Source organism: Pituophis catenifer, unplaced genomic scaffold (assembly GCF_029215685.1).
Source record: "Pituophis catenifer annectens isolate HBS135680 unplaced genomic scaffold, rPitCat1.0.hap2 SCAF_6, whole genome shotgun sequence".
In the NCBI taxonomy this organism is placed as follows: domain Eukaryota; kingdom Metazoa; phylum Chordata; class Lepidosauria; order Squamata; family Colubridae; genus Pituophis; species Pituophis catenifer.
This window is the reverse complement of record NW_027256886.1, coordinates 96,771,601-96,789,388: the sequence shown is the minus strand read 5'-3', so window position 1 is coordinate 96,789,388 and position 17,788 is coordinate 96,771,601. Positions and strand designations below refer to the sequence as shown.

Here is a 17,788-nt window from a genome sequence, read left to right as displayed (position 1 = left end):
CTCTTTCAGCATATCATTACCCAGAGAGAAAATATCCACCAGTCACTGCAGTAGGAATGGGAGGGGTTTCATTTCAGGACTGTTGAGTCTTTCCTCCTTTGTATTTTAGATACAAATATACCCCAGCAGCATCTTTTTTCCTGCTATGTATTCATGATATTGCTTTCATATGTTCCTCAACCTCCAAGCTAGGCTTAGCCATACTTTCCTGAACTACAGATTTGCCCTTATTCTAATTAAGGTTTTATCATAAATACAATCTGACATGTTTCATTTACTACTCTGTTGGTGACACGATTAAGTGACTTCTAAATGGTAGAATCAGTCAGCAGAGTCTACTGGCCATTTTATAGTCAAGCATCTCTTTTACAATCACTGGTCCTTGGCTTCCATGGTGATTCCACCTCTGGAGCAAAGTTCTCTTGGGCTCCCTATATTTACTGAGTCTTTGAGTTAATGCCTGATTCCCACAGGTATAGTAACAGACAAGATACCTAAGAAAGCACAATCAGAAACTGGCAAAAATCTTTTAAAATCACCTTGTGGTAATAAAGATGGCAAGATGTTTTCTGCCCTTATCATAGATTGGCAACCAGTAGCCCTTTTCAAAATGACTTGGGTCCACTTGAGCAAAGAGGGTCCAGAAGAACACATGAAGGACCACTGGGAGACTATTTGATATCTTCTTGATTTCTCAATAATAATAATAATAATAATAATAATAATAATTTTATTTCTATACCGCCCTTCTCCCGAAGGACTCAGGGCGGTGTACAGCCTGTTTAAAAACACAAACAAAACAACAATATAAAATTTAAAATAATTAAATAAAGTGGCTCAGATTTAAAACCCCAATAAATTTAAATATCCCAATTTAAAAGCTATTGTGTTGTTAGTCCGGCCTGGCGGAATAATAGGGTCTTCAGTGAGCAGCGAAACGCCCGGAGGTCGGAGATCTTACGAATTTCTGGGGGCAGTTCGTTCCACAGGGATGGGGCTCCCACAGAGAAGGCCCTCCCCCTGGGCGCCGCCAGTCGACATAACTTGGTTGACGGCACCCTGAGGAGACCCTCCCTGTGGGAACGGACTGGTCGGTGGGAGGCTATTGGTGGCAGGAGACGGTCTCGGAGGTACCCGGGTCCTATGCCATGGAGTGCTTTAAAGGTGGTAACTAACCTTGAATCGCACCCGGAAGACCACTGGGAGCCAGTGCAGCTCGCGCAGGAGGGGTGTCACATGGGCACAACGAGTTGTGCCCATAACCACCCGCGCGGCAGCATTCTGGACCAGTTGGAGCCTCCGAGTGCTCTTCAAGGGGAGCCCCATGTAGAGAGCATTACAATAGTCCAACCGGGAAGTAACAAGGGCATGAGTGACCGTGCGTAGGGCGTCCCGATCCAGAAAGGGCTGCAACTGGTGAATCAGGCGAACCTGATAAAAGGCCCCCCTGGCCACGGCCGTCATATGCTCTTCTAAAGACAGCCGTGCATCTAGAAGGACACCTAGATTGCGAGCCCTCTCTGTGGGGGGCAGAGATTCACCCCCAATAGTCAGCGATGGCACCTGCTGACTATATCGGGGCGCCGGAAGCCATAGCCACTCGGTCTTGGAGGGGTTGAGTCTGAGCAAGTTCCTCCCCATCCAGACCCGCACGGCCTCCAGGCAGCGAGACATCACATCAAGGGCATCGTTGGGGTGGTCTGGGGTGGAGATGTACAGCTGAGTATCATCAGCGTACAGATGGCACTTCACCCCAAAACCACGGATGATCTCACCCAGCGGCTTCACATAAATATTGAACAGGAGGGGCGAGAGGACTGACCCTTGCGGCACCCCCCATGTGAGACGCCTCGAGGTCGACCTCTGTCCCCCTGACAACACAAACTGCGAGCGGTCGGAGAGGAAGGAGGAGAACCACCGCAATGACCTTTGATGCCATTTATTTTTATAGATTGACTTTGGGTTGCAGTGGTTCTCATTTTTCCAGGATTGGCAGAGGGGGAGAGTTTCATTTCTAATCTCCTGCTTTGCAGGGTTCCTTAGGATTCTGTTCTCCATTAATTTTTAACATCTACATGAGGCCACTGAATGAAGTCATGGGGTTAAGAACCATTGATGTACTGATAGCATCAGCCATATATCTCTATCCTAATTGATTAAGTGATGCCATCAGAATTCTTTCCCAGTGTCTGGAATCTGAGGATATTCAAATGAAAAAGAAAGCTTTGCCTTAACCCTAGCTAAACCAATTTTTTTTTAATCTTCTCTTTTATTTCTGAATGAGATAGGACTAACATAGATCAGATGTGCAGTTTGAATTCTCAGCTCCTGTTCAAAGAGCAGGTGGTAGCTATGGTTAGGAGAGCCTTTGTACAAATCCATCTTGTACACAAATCACACCCATTTCTGGATCAGGGGATCCTTTTTATAGTCATTCAAAGTTTGGTCACCTTTCATTTGGATTGTTGCATGGCACTCTGTATGGGGCTATCCTTGAAGACCTACAAGTATTTATTGGCATAGTGTGATGACACATTGTACATGGTATGACTCCTGGTAGACTTCCAAATATAATTCAACATCTGGTTACCACCTTCATGGCAAAAGGCCAAGTCATTTGTGGACCACTTATCTTTGATTATTTCTGCCCATTATACAAGATTCAGCAGGGTGGGAATACTCCAGGTCTTATCTATGAAATAATGTCATTGCTGGAACTTGGGAAATTTAACTTGTCACAGTACTTGCTCACTATTACAACATACTCTTTGAAACTCAGATGACCCCCCCAAGGACTTTCATACAGCCTGGAATGGCTGTCTCTTCCCCTAGGCATTGTGTCAGAGTGGTAGATGATCCAAATTTTTCACATTTAGTGAAATAATTGTTGTTGGCCTTGGATTTATCTCTGTTCTCATTGTTATTTTTTATTTTTGTTGATTTTTTTGTTATTTGTTTCAACACAATATTAGTCAGAATTACATATTTTGATTTTGGTGTCTATAAACGATGGATGGATAGATGGATGGATGGAGCTTATCAGATGAAAATTATAACTTTTTTGAATGTATTAATACAAAACATTTGCAGAAGAGCAGGGTGACTTTGAACAAGTTACTGAAATTGTTGGTCTGTTAAAATTTATTCTTCCATCAGCCTATATTAAAGAGAGCTATTTGTGAGTGTTCTCCAACCAGCTTGTGATATTTGGTGGCTAGAGAGGCAAACTAACTGGGACCGTTCACTCATCCTTATCCTTAATATGCCCTGTATAAAATAACTAAGAAGAACAATATTTGCAAGCATTTTGTCCATAGCAGGATGATTCCTAGCAGGGGCAGAACTTTTTATGCTAATATAGATTTCTGCCCGCTCAAGTACTGTTGGATAGAATTTTAATTAATCCTTATGAAGAACCCACTGTTTGTCTGCCTCTTCTCCCATCGATTATTTTCAGTATTTCTAGGTTAAAATAAAATGAAAGGAGGACACCAGAGCAGAAATAACTTGAGAGGAGGGAGTCGGATCCTACTAGGATTATACAATTACCTGTGCCTTTTAGATTAGGAAGGTGAGATTGACTAACTAGTAGACATTCACCTCTTTCCTTTCAATCTTTTAGTCTTGTAGTCTAACTCGCTGATTTATTTCAGAAAGTGTCAAAGAAAAAAACCCTCTCTGTAAAGAGCCTGGAATTTGATTAAGTGTACCAGCTTTTCAAAGGTTAAATAAAGCTGGAAGTAATTCCTTTGAATATATTATTTATTATTTTGTTTGCTTGTTTTAGTAATCTTTAGTAAATCTTTTTTCACCTCCCTCTAGTTTGTCCAAGTTTTTTTTTAATTCTCGGAAAAAATGCCAAACTAGAAAACTTCATTTCCATAGTGTATGTGAGAACAGGAGTGCATGCACATATGTCTATATGAATGAGGTGGTTAAAGTACTAACTAGTTCCTCCTTTTCCCTCCCCGTAGGGTAGAGAAGCTAGCTGGGTCACTTTGGGTCAGTCACACTCTCTCCGTCCTAACTTGGGAAATTGAAAAAAATCTCCTTACCAACCCAGACTAAGTTGGACAAATGTGGTAGATGATAGTCCACAATGTTCAAAGGAGGGATTTTTATAATGCGGTGCATTGAATTGGGCTGGATGTGAATATGTATGTAAGGATGGGTATTATTTGATTTGTATTAAATTAAGTACTGTACTTCATATTTTGAAAAGGGCTCGTATTTATAATAAACTTTGCACAGCTTACAAAATTGAAATAAACAGAATAAATCTGCACTGGCATGACTTTACAATGCTGAAAAAACAAAATATTTATAACTATTTAATAGAAAATACATCTGATCTAGAAGTGGCATTTGGAGACAGACATGTGGGTGCTCAATCATCACATATTAAAATGTTGGATTTCTGTTGACATATTTTAATTTTGCACTAAACATGGAAATATTGTTTCTTGCTTGTGAGTCAGAAAATAAAAAAAGTTATTAATTGGAGGATATATTAGACATCAATGTACTTGGCAGGTAAGTTTAAATTCCATGTGACCAAACAGAAGCAATTATTGTGAATAATTGTGAATTATCCCTTTCTTATAACAAATGTCCTTTCCCTTCACTGCAAACTACATCTGTTCATTTCAGAGGATTGGAAGAAACAAATTGGGGAATACCTTGTTTAAGAGTACATTTGGCCCAGATATTGGCAACTCAAATTGAAAGTCAGTTCAGATAAATCAAATGGAACAGCAGCTGACAAAGAGGGACACTGTGATAGAGGTAGATCACAGCTTGTCCTACTGACAGTCCTTAACTGCTTCTGAGTAACAGTTGCTGTTCATCTTGTTGATAATGGTCTCCCTTGTGCCCTGTTTTTACTTCCATTATGATCAGAAGTGTAGAAAACCAATTCTGATATTTTATACTGCTCCAGTTCTATGTAAAAAAATGAATGGACTTTGTTTAAACTTGCACCAGTTTTCCAGTTTTGGTATGTTTTCAATCAAAAGTCATTTCAATTTGCTGTTCATCTTTGTTATGTTCAGTAACTATGTTATGAATAAACAAGTTCATGTAGATTTTCCTAGAACTGTGAACAATTGTTAGTGAATATCCATGTTAAACTGTACTGGGTCAAAACAAAACTAAAATATCACATCCAGAATCACATAGAATCAACATAGTATTCTGAATTATCTCTTTTCTCCCCCATATTCCTCTGGTCTGGAATGTGCAAGGAAAAGCAAGTCAGTGGTTTGGTTCCCAAGAATAAATATAAATCATCACATGGCTTAATTGGTATGGTAACAGTACAAAGTATTTTGTACTTAAGATAATTTTTTTTAAAATTATGATAGTAATCCATAATGATGAAATGCCTTCAGATGTTTCAAGTCAGGAATTAAGGAACAACCATGAGGTACTGTATGATTCTGACTGATTTTATAAATGTAAGGAAAACAGGAAAAAGAAATACTTGTTTGCCAAGCTTTCAAAGATTGCTTCTAAAAGTTGAAGGAGTGATGCATTAAATATAGAAATACAGGTAGTTCTCAATTTACAGCAGTTCACTTAGTAACCATTTAAAGTTTCAATGGCACTTAACTGTTATTAACTTAACAACTGCAGTGATTAACACTGTGGCAAGAAAGGACGTAAAATAGGGCAAAACTCACTTAACCAATGTCTCCACTAAGCAACAGAAATTTTGAACTCAATTGTGGTTGTATGTCAAGGACTACCTTTATTATTTATTGGGGAAGGAAGTACGTTATTTTTGTAGAACATTTATCATCTGTACTAAATGTATTGGCTATAAAGAACTAGCCTCAAATTTAACTGGAGCAGATTCATATATGAAATAACAAGTGCCTTCCACAATTTATTTATTGGATTACTTTTAATCCCATTTTTATTGTTTTATAAGTAAATTAGGTGGTGAATTTACCTGATACTTCTTCTTTTTTTATTTTCCCCACAACAACAACCCTGTGAAGGGGCGTTGCTCTGACAGGGAGTGATTAGCCCAAGATCACCCAACTGGCTTTCATGCCTTAGGTGAGATTAGAACTCATGGTTTCCTGGTTTTTAGACCAAATTAAAATCAAAGCAGAACTTCAAAAGGCTGAATTCAATAATTGTCCATAATAATCTACAAAAGAATGGGAATGAAAAGAAGCCGTTATTACAAATAATCATATTGTAAAATTTCTGAGGCATGACTTATACATTACAATCTTCCTAAACAAATATATGCAACCAGTGAGAAACTACATCAAAATCTAATCTATTAAATACAGAAGTCAGATAACAGAACATTACACCATACTCTGATTTTCCACTTTTTTAAATATACAAATTATTTCTGAGGAGAAAATCTGTCTGAACTTTCAATATTTCTTCATAAATATGACCTAAAACGTGATCTGTTCTCCACATGTCCTAAAATTAGAGAAAGATAATTAAACAAATTAGTCAAAAACATTGTACTTATTAGTCATTTATTGACAGAGGAAAATAATCTAAAGCTACATGTTTGTGTATGGCAAAAGTAAAAGTTTGCTGGATAAGCCTTTGGTGAAGTTTTACTGTAAGGTAAAGGTTCCTCTCGCACATACGTGCTAGTCATTCCTGACACTAGGGGGCGGTGCTCATCTCCGTTTCAAAGCCAAAGAGCCAGCGCTGTCCGAAGACATCTCCATGGTCATGTGGCCGGCGTGACTAAACACCAAAGGCATCCGGAACGCTGTTATCTTCCCACCAAAGGTGGTCCCTATTTTTCTACTTACATTTTTTACGTGCTTTTGAATTGCTAGGTTGGCAGAAGCTAGGACAAGTACCCCGTTACGCGGCACTAGGGATTTGAACTGCTGAACTGCCGACCTTTCAATCGACAAGCTCAGTGTCTTAGCCACTGAGCCACTACATCCCAAGTTTTATTGTAGCAAAACTTAATTACCTTTTGCAAGGAGGTTTTGAGGGCTTTACCAAGTAAATCTGTAGCAGGAGAAAGAGAAAACTTTGGATCTGAGGATTGCACTGGAAGTGTTAGGAGAGAAAACTGCTCTTTGCAGATGCAGTCACATGTCAGAATGAGGAAAATGATCATTTTATAAAAATTGGTAAGAAATTTAATTTGCTACTTCCTAGAGAAGGGGCTAAGGGGCTTAATAAATTCAGACAGCAAAGTTACACACATCTCTATATTTAGTCCAATAAATTAATGCACTGTGCATTTCTGCATAATTCTTGGAATCAAAAGCCCTCAAAATAGTAAGAATCATTGGTGGGCTCCGCTTCATGTACAAAATGCATGAACAGGTATCAAGGAAAACACTGATTCCTATATAGACCCAGGATTCTTTGTGAATGTGTTTGTACATGCATGAACATATGAGTATTTGTGTGTACTTGCCTATGCATATATGTATTCAAGTCTCAAACCATCATTTGCTCTCTGGGGGAAATGGATATTGTTTTAAAGTTTCTTCTCTAAGCTGCGTCCTCAGATAACAAGCTTTTTCCTCAGATAATAAGTGTGTGTGTGTGAGAGAGAGAGAGAGAGAGAATGTCATTATTCATTGTTTAAAAATATGTACAGAAATAATTTTAATACACTTCATAAACATGCAGGTTAAAAATGAAGAGAAAAATAATTGCAAGATACCGGTACTGACCAGATTCACAACTAGAGTATTTCTGCCAATTGAATGATATGATTGCTCTAATCTTTTGAGAATACAGAAATAAATTACTCTAAAAGTGGAGGATACATCTGCACTGCCCCTTATTTTAAAAATGGCTAAAAACTTTACATGAAATGTTAGCCTGCAAATCTATATACAGAATATTCTTCCAGGATTGAGCCTCACTGTGAAAATCCTTTCTGGAATAAATTGAAATTTGGTTAATTTGATCATGCTGTTGGTTTGAGCTATAAACACTTGAATGTAAGTCTCAATGAAATTAATTTACTCCAGGTAAGCATATATCTCCACTCACACTTCCCCATATATCTCTTCAGTTGCTCTCCTGCACCTGTGCCAGGCAGATGGACTTCAACTTGCTCACTGACCCAGAAGCTCAGCGCTCTTCTCTTTCCCTCTCAGAATCTGGGACACCTCAACATGCGCACAGGCACAAGGGGCAAGCAAATGGTAAGTAGGAGAACAGATATCTTCTTTCTTATTTTAAAGGGGTATTTCTTAAATAAGAGAAACAGTGTGTTTGTGTTTTTTCATCAGTATTTGGTATTGAAAAATTCTAAAAATTAATGTTTGATAGACTATATAAATTCAGCTCTCAAAAATAATTGAAATCTTAATATTTCTTTATGTACTTGGAGCTGGAAATGGGATCAAACTGAGGGTTTGAAGATGCCATGAGAGACATCCTGTGTCAGTGTCCATTGTCCCCACCTAAAATGGCCCATCTTCAATAGGCATAATGGCAACTACCTGGAAGATTCCCATATTCAATGTGTGAAATTTCCTATTTGCCTTCATTCCAAGGGGAAAAATAGCAATCCAATCATCCACTGTAACTTATCAGGTTGTCTCTCTTAATTGCTTTTTGAAATGCCAGGAGGATAGGTGCTGATCTCAACTCAGGTGGAGATTCGTTGCTTTAGGGAAGGGCAACAACAGAAAATGGTCTCCCTTTCAGCTTTCCTGTCAGACTTTTACACCATGCTGATTGAGGAGAGAGAGCATTGTGATCTTATTCATACTACGGTTTTTCAAACTGACAGAACCATACTAACAACATAAATTCAAAAGTCACGTGAAAAAGATAATGAAATACATGTAATTTAAACTGGCTATTTTGATAAGATGAACACTTTGAAATTTTATCATCAAATAAAAAGTACTTTGCTGAAGCCAGATGAAATCTTTTAAGTGTTTATTATATGATAAAATACAAGTGCCACATGTTACTAAAACACTGAAATTAGCATGAGAGTGGGGCTGAGGTGCCCTGGCATAGGGCATGTTCCCCTATTTTTGATATACAAAGTATCTATGCAAAATAGTGTGGATGTCCACAGGCAGAAAGAATCTTCTCTCTTATAATTAAATACAATAACAAACCAACTAATTATTAATTGCCCTTTTGTAATTATCACCTCACCATATGTGATTACAGACTTACAGTCTGTAAGAGGAATGGCCTTTTGAAAAATAGATTTTTCAAGAATTAAGAATTCCAAGAATTTCAAGAATCTTCAAAAAAATGAAGATTTTTTTGAATCTTCATTTGTGCAATTTAAATAAGTAAGGCCATATAGTCTTGTGTAGAGAAAGTGACTCAGTATCAGCATACAGGAGTACATTCATAAGCAATAAACATTTGGGTTGCAATTCTATAGATACTTGTTAGTGATTCCCAGTGAACCAGTGGAGCTTTTTTCTAAGTAAGCTGCAGTTCCTTCAATTTCCTTCATCGGAAGGGGTCCCCTAAAGGTCCTTTTTTTTGCTCTATGTGAGACTAGTCAAAATGAAATTAAACGTATAAATTATTTTGTTGTCTCTACAGAAAACACAAACTTGTGGTATACCAGGCTTCTTTTCAAGGAGAAGTTGTAGTGGTTAAGGTCTTGAACTGGGACTGCGAAGTCCCAGGTTCAACCTTATTTTTAGCCATGGAAGATCACTGGTGAGTTTGGGATAGTCACTCTCACTTCGGCCTACCTAACAGGGTTGCTGTTGGGAAAATTAGATAAGAGACTCTTATATGCATCACTTTGGAGGAAAACTAGGGCAAAACTAATACAGTAAAAAGTCTTGTTGATGCAAATGAACCCATTAATGGCTATTCTTACTTAAGCAGTTAAAGACCCCTTAAAGTCTTGGTTATTTCATGGAACTCCCAAGTACCTATTAATATAACACATAAATGTATACAAAAGCTTAAATAATCTGGCAGCTTCTTTGACCCCAATTGTTCTTTTTTCTCAATATTCTTTCCATCTGAGCCACCAGATATTGATCAACTATTCAACTATTATCCTTGACCTTTTCTCCAGAAAACATTGTAGCTGTAAAAAGCCTACCTCCCCAATGGAAGAAAAGGCAACTTTTTCTCCAACATATTGAATGATAAACCTCTGTTGTTTATTTTCTCTCTGCAGTTTTTCCTCTAGTGTCTAGCCTACTTTGAAATCTTTCCAGGATTCACATCATCTTTTCTCCACCATGCAATTGTAATTGTCTGTAGTAATTCAGGGTATAGCTGGTCAACAGGCATATCACTTCATCTCTGTTCCAGGCAGCCTATTTTATCTCTGCTTCAAACATGGCAGATTTGATATAGTGACTCCCACTACCATGTTTCCCCAAAAATAAGACCTATCCAAAAAATAAGACCTAGATTGATTTTTCTGTTTGTGCCTAATAAAAGCCTTACCCAAAAATAAGCCCTAGTTAAAATCCTGCCCACCATGTCCAACCATCTGGTTGAAAGAGGTAGGGTGAGGCACATGCATAAGAATCAAGTTCAGTGGGAAGAGGGGGGTGGAGCTGCCCCATGCGCCCTGCACCTACTTACCTTAGGACCGCCGTAGCCAGGCCTCTCACGCTCCAACAGCTGTTGCGCCTCCGCCTGACTTCTGTGGCTGCTTGCAGCCGCTTGTGGCAGGATGCCACATGGGACATCACACTGGTGCCTCCGCGCACAGCTGGATGTCACATGGTGCCTTGAGCTGGTGCCACTGCTTGTGGCAGGATGCCATGTGGCTCGTCACACCAATGCCGCTGCTTGCAGCAGAAGGTTGTGTGGCTCGTTGCGCCGGTGCTGCCGCTCGTGCAACAGCGCCATACAGCCTCTTGCGAGTGGTGGCACTGGCATGATGCACCATGTGGCATCCTGCTGCAAGTGGCCGCAGAAGAAGTCAGGCAGGTATCGGGGCATGGGAGGCCTGGCTGCAGTGGTCCTAAGGTAAGAGGGTAAGACCTGGTGCTTATTTTGGGATCCAAAAGAAAATAAGATTGGTCTTTTTTGGTGGGGGAACATGGTATCTTTTCATCTAAGCATTCAATATGAATAAATTTGTTTTTACATGGGGAATACAGTATTATGCAGTATTAAGGAGACAGTGTGTAATTTCTAATCTACATAAAACCATGGAGGGAGGTCATCCATCAGTTTGGCATTTGATATAATTAATAAATGGATGATACCCATTTGTACATGAATAATCACTTGGGCAGCAAAGTGATGCTGTCAATGTCTAATAAAATAAATAAATAAACTTTATTGTCATTGTATGTGTATACACAGTATACACATACAACGAAATTTACTTGACACCCAAAGACCAGATCCCACACACATAATCCCCAAACATACTCCCACCCACCACAATTCCCCACCCCTAAGCTACCCAAATATCCACACAAGAGACCAACTAATACTGTCCAACAGCTCACTGATGGTGGCCCTTTAGTTCATTGTTGAGTGCAATTATAGCTCTGGGATAAAAACTATTCAGAAAACGTGTGGTCCGAGTTTTAATTGTTCTGTATCTTCTGCCAGAAGGCAACAGTCCAAAAAGATTGTAAACAGGATGGGAAGAGTCTCTGAGAATTTTAGGCAACTTCCTCAAACAGCGAGATTCGAAGATGTTGTCCAGGGCTGGTAGCTGGATAATATTCTGGGCAGTTTTAATGATTCTCTGTAGAGCTTTTTTGTCCGCTATTTTTTTGTCTCCCATACCATGCAAGAATGCCGTATGTCAGGACACTCTCAATGGTGCTGCGATAGTAGGACAGAAGTAGATGCTGAGATAGATTTATCTTCCTGAGCATTCTCAGGAAGTACAGCCTCTTCTGTGCCTTCTTCACAAGCATGTTAGCATTCATAGTCCATGAGAGGTCCTCCGAGATATAAGTGCCCAGAAATTTAAAACTACCCACCCTCTCCACCTCTTCACCATTTATGTACAGTGGTAGATGTACATCTCTCTTCCTCCTGAAGTCAATTATAAATTCTTTAGTTTTTGTGGTGTTAAGTGTGAGATTATTTTCATTACACCATAATGTCAGCCCTTGTACTTCCTTCCTGTAAGCAGACTCATTGTTCTTATTAATGAGCCCCACCACTGTTGTGTCATCCGCAAATTTAATAATTGCGTTGGTGTTATACAATGGTGTGCAGTCATGCGTGTACAAGGAATAAAGGAAAGGGCTTAGCACACAACCCTGGGGGGCTCCTGTGCTTAGTATCAGAGTAGAGGAATGGTGAGATCCCATCCTTACTGACTGTGGCCTACCTGTCAGAAAATCCCTTATCCACAAGCAAATCCTCTGATTTATACCCAAATTGGACATTTTAAAAAACAACCCGTTGGGTAAAATGTTGTTAAAGGCAGAGCTATAATCCACAAATAACAGCCTTGCATATGCCCCCTGTTGTTCCAAGTGATTCAATACAGTATGGACAACAATAGACATAGCATCATCAGTTGATCCATTACCCCATATGCAAATTGGTATGGGTCCAAAGTAGATGGAAGACTAGCCTTAATATAGTTCAACACCAGCCTCTCAAAATATTTCATGACAACAGATGTTAAAGCTACTGGTCTATAATCATTAAGAGATACCACTACTGTCTACTTAGGGACTGGCACTATAATAGATGTCTTCAGGCAGGTGGGGATAGAGCACTGTGACAGGGATAGATTGAAAATATCCATGAACACTTCAGCTAGCTCTGCAGCGCAGAGCTGAGAGCTGAGGGCTGTGCAGGTCTGGATGTGGAGAATAGACTTAGATTCAATCCTCCCAAGACTGAGTGACAGTGGATTTTTGGCCACCCCAGATATGGAGACTTCCCAACTTTAGCCTTGATAGGATTGCGTTCCTCCAGTCATGTCTGGCATGCAATTTGGCAGTTGTCTTGGCTTCATAGCTCCTGCTTAAAGAGCATCAGCTGTGGAGAAGAGGGCTTTGTCTAGTGTGTCAATTGCACCTATTCATGGATGGGGAGGACCTCCAGAGAGTTACTTATGCCTTAGTCACTTTACAATCGGATTACTCCAACATCCTCTCCTAGGGCTACCCTTGAAGACCACAGGGCAGCTACACCTGGTCCAAAATTCTGGTTACCACTTACAAAGCCCTTCATGGAATAGGGCCTGATTATTTGAAGGACTGCCTATTTCCAATAGTTTCTGCCCATATAGAAAGTTCAGATAGAGTTGATTCAGGACCTTTAAACAATGCCAGGAACTATCCCAGGAAGTTTATTTACCTGTTCATAGCAAATTATATTCCCTGGAGATCTAGGAAGCTCCCACCCTAATGAAGTTCTGGAAAACTTTTTAAAATGTGGCTATTTGCACAGGTTGTTGAAGTGGGAATGGCTATGAAGCCCCACCAAAGCAGAGGTGGGTTTCAGCAGGTTCTGACCAGTTCTGGAGAACCGGAAACAGAAATTTTGAGTAGTTCCAAGAACCGGTAAATATCACCTCTGGCTGGTCCCACCCCCATCTATTCTCTGCCTCCCGAGTCCCAGCTGATTGGGAGGAAATGGGGATTTTGCAGTAACCTTCCCCTGGAGTAGGGTGGGAATGGAGATTTTACAGTATCCTTCCCCTGCCATGTCCACTAAGCCATGCCCACCAAGCCATGCCACACCCACTAAGCCATGCCCACACAACCAGTAGTAAAAAAATTTGAAATCCACCACTGCACCAAAGATTCCCACCCACCCACCCATATATGCAATATGGTGTGGAGGCTTCAGAAATTTCCTTTATTGTTTTTTTGTTTTTAAATTGTAAATCATGCAGAGTCATTCTGGAGTTAAGTGACATCCCAATCCAATCCAATAAACAAATAAAAAATTTTCTGTTTCTTTTTTTGAATTTTATTTATACATTTTTTCCTTAAATATACATAGGTGCTTAATGAACAGTGTATTGTCTGAGTCATTTTAGGTTTACAAAATAATAATAATTCTGATAATAGTGATAATAGTAAAAATAATCATAGTAACAATGTTCACTTATTTATAATAATAATTTTTCATCCTTTACTTATACATAATGATGATTTTTCATTTTCTAATTTCTACCTCTTTTATTTAACCACTGATGAAAACATATCCCAAGTTGAAAAATATTCTGTTTCTTCCTTTTATTTTTAATGCCAATCTATCCATCTCCGCACAGTCTAATATTTTTTAAATTATATTTTCATCTGTAGGGCTATCCTCATTTTTCCAATATTGTGCAAATACAATTCTCACTGCTGTCAACACGTGAAGTATTAAATATATATACCCTATATTATAACTTCCTGGTATTATGCCTAACAAGAATATTTCTGGCTTCAAGTCTATATATTGCTTTATCATTTTTTCTAACCATGTATGTATTTTCATTACTTTTTTTTTTATTTTTTTTTGCGCCTTTGAGCAAGACCACCACATTTGATAATAAGAGCCCAGAGTCTGGTTACATTTCCAACATTTAGTGGACATGTTTTTAAATATCTTTGCTAGCCTTGCAAAGTGCTACCTAGAAAACATTTTGTACAGGTTTTCCTTATAAGAAGTTGCCATTGTCAATTTGTAAATTCTGTCCCAAGGTTTTTGCCATTTATCTAGTTCTATAGTATAACCAAAGTTTTTTGCCCATACTATCATTGTTTCTTTCACTTGTTCATCTTCCATTTTGATGCTTAATAAGTAACTGTATAATTTCTTTATTAGTTTTTAATCTGTCCCTAAAAGCATCTGATCAAGTGTTGTTGGCTCTTTATAAAAACCACATATCTTTGCATCTTTCTCATATCTAGATTGTATTTGCAGGTGTGGCCACCATGCTAAATCCACCACTTGGTTTTGCAATTCCTGCCTAGTTTTAAGTTCCCCTTCTTCATTTATAATGTCTTTATATGTTACAATTTTTCCCCGATTAACAATGTTTGGATGTATCAGTGCTTCCATTGTAGAAAGTCAGACTGGTATTTTCATATAATTTTTTGCTCTAACTTTTTCCCATACTAAAAGTAGAGTGTTTCTCACATAGTGTATTTATTTATTTATTTATTTATTTATTTATTTATTTATTTATTTATTTATTTATTTATTTATTTATTTATTTATTTATTTATTTATTTATTTATTTATTTATTTATTTATTTATTTATTTGTCATATTTCTATGCCGCCCACTTTCCGAGGACTCTGGGCGGCTTACACCAAAGACAGTATACTAAATAGCATATTGCCCCCAACAATCTGGGTCCTCATTTTACCCTTGTCAGACCTTGTCAGACCTTGTCATGGTCTGATCACTATCTCCTTCGCCTTGACCTTCGAACTGCTGCACCTCGCCGCAGGGAAGCGGAACCGGTAAAATGGTTCTGCCCCAGGCGCCTGATGGAGCCTGATAGGTTCCAGATGGAGCTTGGGCTATTCCCTGAGGCTCTGGCTCATGCCTCGACTTAGTGGCCGCCTGGGATAGGGCGGCCGCTGGAGCTCTGGATCGGGTCGTGCCTTTGCGGCCTCTGACCCGGCGCCGAACTCATCTGGCTCCTTGGTTTACTGAGGAGCTAAGGGAGATGAAGCACCAGAAAAGACGCCTAGAGAGCAGTTGGAGGGCCAGCCTTTCTGAACCTGACCGGACATTGGTAAGATCTCATATTAAGAATTACCTACTGGCGATAAAAGCAGCAAAGTGTAATTATTTTGCTGCCCTTATTGCATCATCAGATAACCGCCTGGCCGCCCTGTTTAGGGTGACCTGCTTCTTGCTCCACCAGGGAGTGCGGGAGGACCCCTTGGAGGGTAGAGCCGAGGACTTTGTACAGTATCTGCATGACAAAATCACTCAAATTCGGGAAGACCTGGACTCCGACTGGGTAGTTTCAGGGGGGATGACTGAGGCAGGTCTTGAGAATGTTATCTGGGATGAGTTTGATCCTGTGACTCCTGATGACGTGGACAGGATTCTGGGTAGACTGAACGCGACCATATGTTTGTTGGACCCGTGTCTCTCCTGGTTAGTGCTGGCTTCTCGGGAGGTGACGCGAGGCTGGCTCCAGGGGATTATAAATGCTTCTGTCAGGTTTCGATGTCATCTTAATTAAAATAAATTGCATTTCCAAACAAGTAATCTTTGAAGAAATCTTTCATTTTATTAAGCACGACGACCTGTCCCCGATTGTGGCGTAGCCAACACTGACTTCCTGACCCCAAACCTTCCCTTTCTGTTCCCCAATTCTCGGCATCTCATTGGCCCTCTTCCAAATCATTCTCCCCATATCTAGTACTTCAGCTCCCAGGAATGTCCCCCTCCCATCTCATCTCCTAGGGGACATTATCTTCAGGGAAAATAAGTAGGTGAGAAGTCAAGCGTCCTCTTGCCAGCTGCCCCCTCTTCTCCTTCTTATGTCAGCACTAGAGTAAACGCAGGTTGAAGTGCTGACAGCTTCATTGGGGAGGGTGACTTCCCCGCTGCCTTGAAAGAGGCGGTGGTGAGGCCTCTCCTCAAGAAGCCTTCCCTGGACCTGGCAGTATTGTCAAATTATTGTCCGGTCTCCAACCTTTGCTTTGTGGCAAAGGTTGTTGAGAGAGTGGCTGCGCGACAGCTCCCCCAGCACCTGGATGAAACGGTGTATCTGGATCCGTTCCAGTCGGGCTTCAGGCCTGGGTACAGCACGGAAATGGCATTGATCGCGTTGGTTGATGATCTCTGGAGGGCTCGGGATAGAGGTTGCTCCTCTGTCCTGGTCCTATTAGATCTCTCAGCGGCTTTTGATACCATCGACCATGGTATCATGCTGTACCGGTTGGAAGAGTTAGGGGTGGGGGGCACTGTGTTGTGGTGGTTCTCCTCCTTTCTCTCCGATTGGTTGCAGTCTGTCTTGGCAGGGGGGCAAAGGTCGACCCCGAGGCGCCTCATATGTGGGGTGCCACAAGGGTCAGTCCTCTCGCCCCTTCTGTTCAACATTTATGTAAAGCCGCTGGGCGAGATCATCCGTGGTTTTGGGGTGGAGTACCATCAGTACGCTGACGACACTCAGCTGTACATCTCCACCCTGGACCACCCCAACGATGCCCTTGAAGTGATGTCCCGGTGCCTGGAGGCTGTGCGGATCTGGATGGGGAGAAACAGGCTCAGGCTCAACCCATCCAAGACCGAGTGGCTGTGGTTTCTGATGTCCCGATATAGTCAGTTGGTGCCATCACTGACTATTGGGGGCGAATCGCTGGCCCCCACAGAGAGGGCTCGCAACTTGGGCGTCCTCCTGGATTCACGGCTGTCTTTAGAAGAGCACTTGACGGCCGTGACCGGGAGGATTTTTCATCAGGTTCGTCTGATTCGCCAGTTGCGTCCCTTTCTGGATCAGGACTCCTTACGCACGGTCACTCATGGCCTCGTCACTTCCCGCCTGGACAATTGTAACGCTCTCTACATGGGGCTCCCCTTGAGGAGCACCCGGAGGCTCCAACTGGCGCAGAGTGCGGCCGCGCGGGTGGTTATGGGAGCGACATGGCGTTCCCATGTAACACCTCTCCTGCGCGAGCTGCACTGGCTCCCGGTGGTCTTCCATGTGTGCTTCAAGGTTTTGGTTACCACCTTTAGAGCGCTCCATGGCTTAGGACCTGGTTATCTATAAGACCGCCTGCTGCCACCAGTAGCCTCCCACCGGCCGGTACGCTCTCATAGAGAGGGGCTCCTCCGGGTGCTGTTGGCCAACAATGTCAACTGGTGGCCCCCAGGGGGAGAGCCTTCGCTGTGGGGGCACCTACTATCTGGAAGGAGCTCCCCC

The 17,788-nt window shown here is 40.9% G+C and overlaps 1 protein-coding gene across 1 annotated transcript in view; it reads left to right on the top strand.

Annotated features, from left to right (window-relative positions):
* The first annotated feature begins 8,056 nt into the window (after positions 1-8,056).
* The window catches only part of LOC139318261 (pituitary homeobox 3-like), a 36,974-nt gene continuing 27,242 nt past the window's right edge, over positions 8,057-17,788 (top strand). Inside the window, exon 1 of the mRNA XM_070945630.1 lies at positions 8,057-8,162. Within this exon, the coding sequence (XP_070801731.1) occupies positions 8,057-8,162 (106 nt within the window). The remainder of the gene's footprint in view (positions 8,163-17,788) is intronic.